The 539-nt window shown below is 68.8% G+C and overlaps 1 protein-coding gene across 1 annotated transcript; it reads left to right on the top strand.

Moving 5' to 3' along the window:
- Window positions 1-2: 2 nt before the first annotated feature.
- On the top strand, window positions 3-539 carry FAM43A (family with sequence similarity 43 member A; the record flags this gene model as incomplete). The annotated part of the gene is made up of 1 exon (XM_009639716.1): window positions 3-539. A coding segment is annotated over one exon (537 nt), but the record flags the coding sequence as incomplete, so codon positions are not given.

The following is a 539-nucleotide window of genomic DNA, read 5'->3' as shown; positions in this document are numbered from 1 at the left end:
TGGCGGGCGAGGCGCGGCGGCAGAGCAAGCCCAAGGGGTACGCGGTGAGCGTGCACTACTCGGCGCTCACCTCGCTGGACCGCGCCTGCCCCGAGAGCGCCCTGCACCGCGTGGGCAGCATGTTCCGCTCCAAGCGGCGGAAATTCCGCGTGACCAGCGAGGACCCCACGTACACCGTGCTCTACCTGGGCAACGCCACCACCATCCAGTCCAAGGGCGAGGGCTGCACCGACCTGGCCGTCTGCAAGATCTGGAGCAAGAGCGAGGCGGGCCGGCAGGGCACCAAGATGAAGCTGACTATCAGCGCGCAGGGCATCCGCATGGCCCACGCCGAGGACAAGGGGCTGCGCCGGCCTGGCCACCTCTACCTGCTGCACAGGGTCACCTACTGCGTGGCCGACCCGCGCCTGCCGCGCGTCTTTGCCTGGATCTACCGCCACGAGCTGAAGCACAAGGCGGTGATGCTGCGCTGCCACGCCGTGCTGGTCTCCAAGCCCGAGAAGGCGAAGGCCATGGCCCTGCTGCTCTACCAGACCTCG

This window comes from Egretta garzetta, unplaced genomic scaffold (genome assembly GCF_000687185.1).
Source record: "Egretta garzetta isolate BGI_Z169 unplaced genomic scaffold, ASM68718v1 scaffold425, whole genome shotgun sequence".
Taxonomy (NCBI): domain Eukaryota; kingdom Metazoa; phylum Chordata; class Aves; order Pelecaniformes; family Ardeidae; genus Egretta; species Egretta garzetta.
This window is presented reverse-complemented; position numbering and strand designations above follow the sequence as displayed.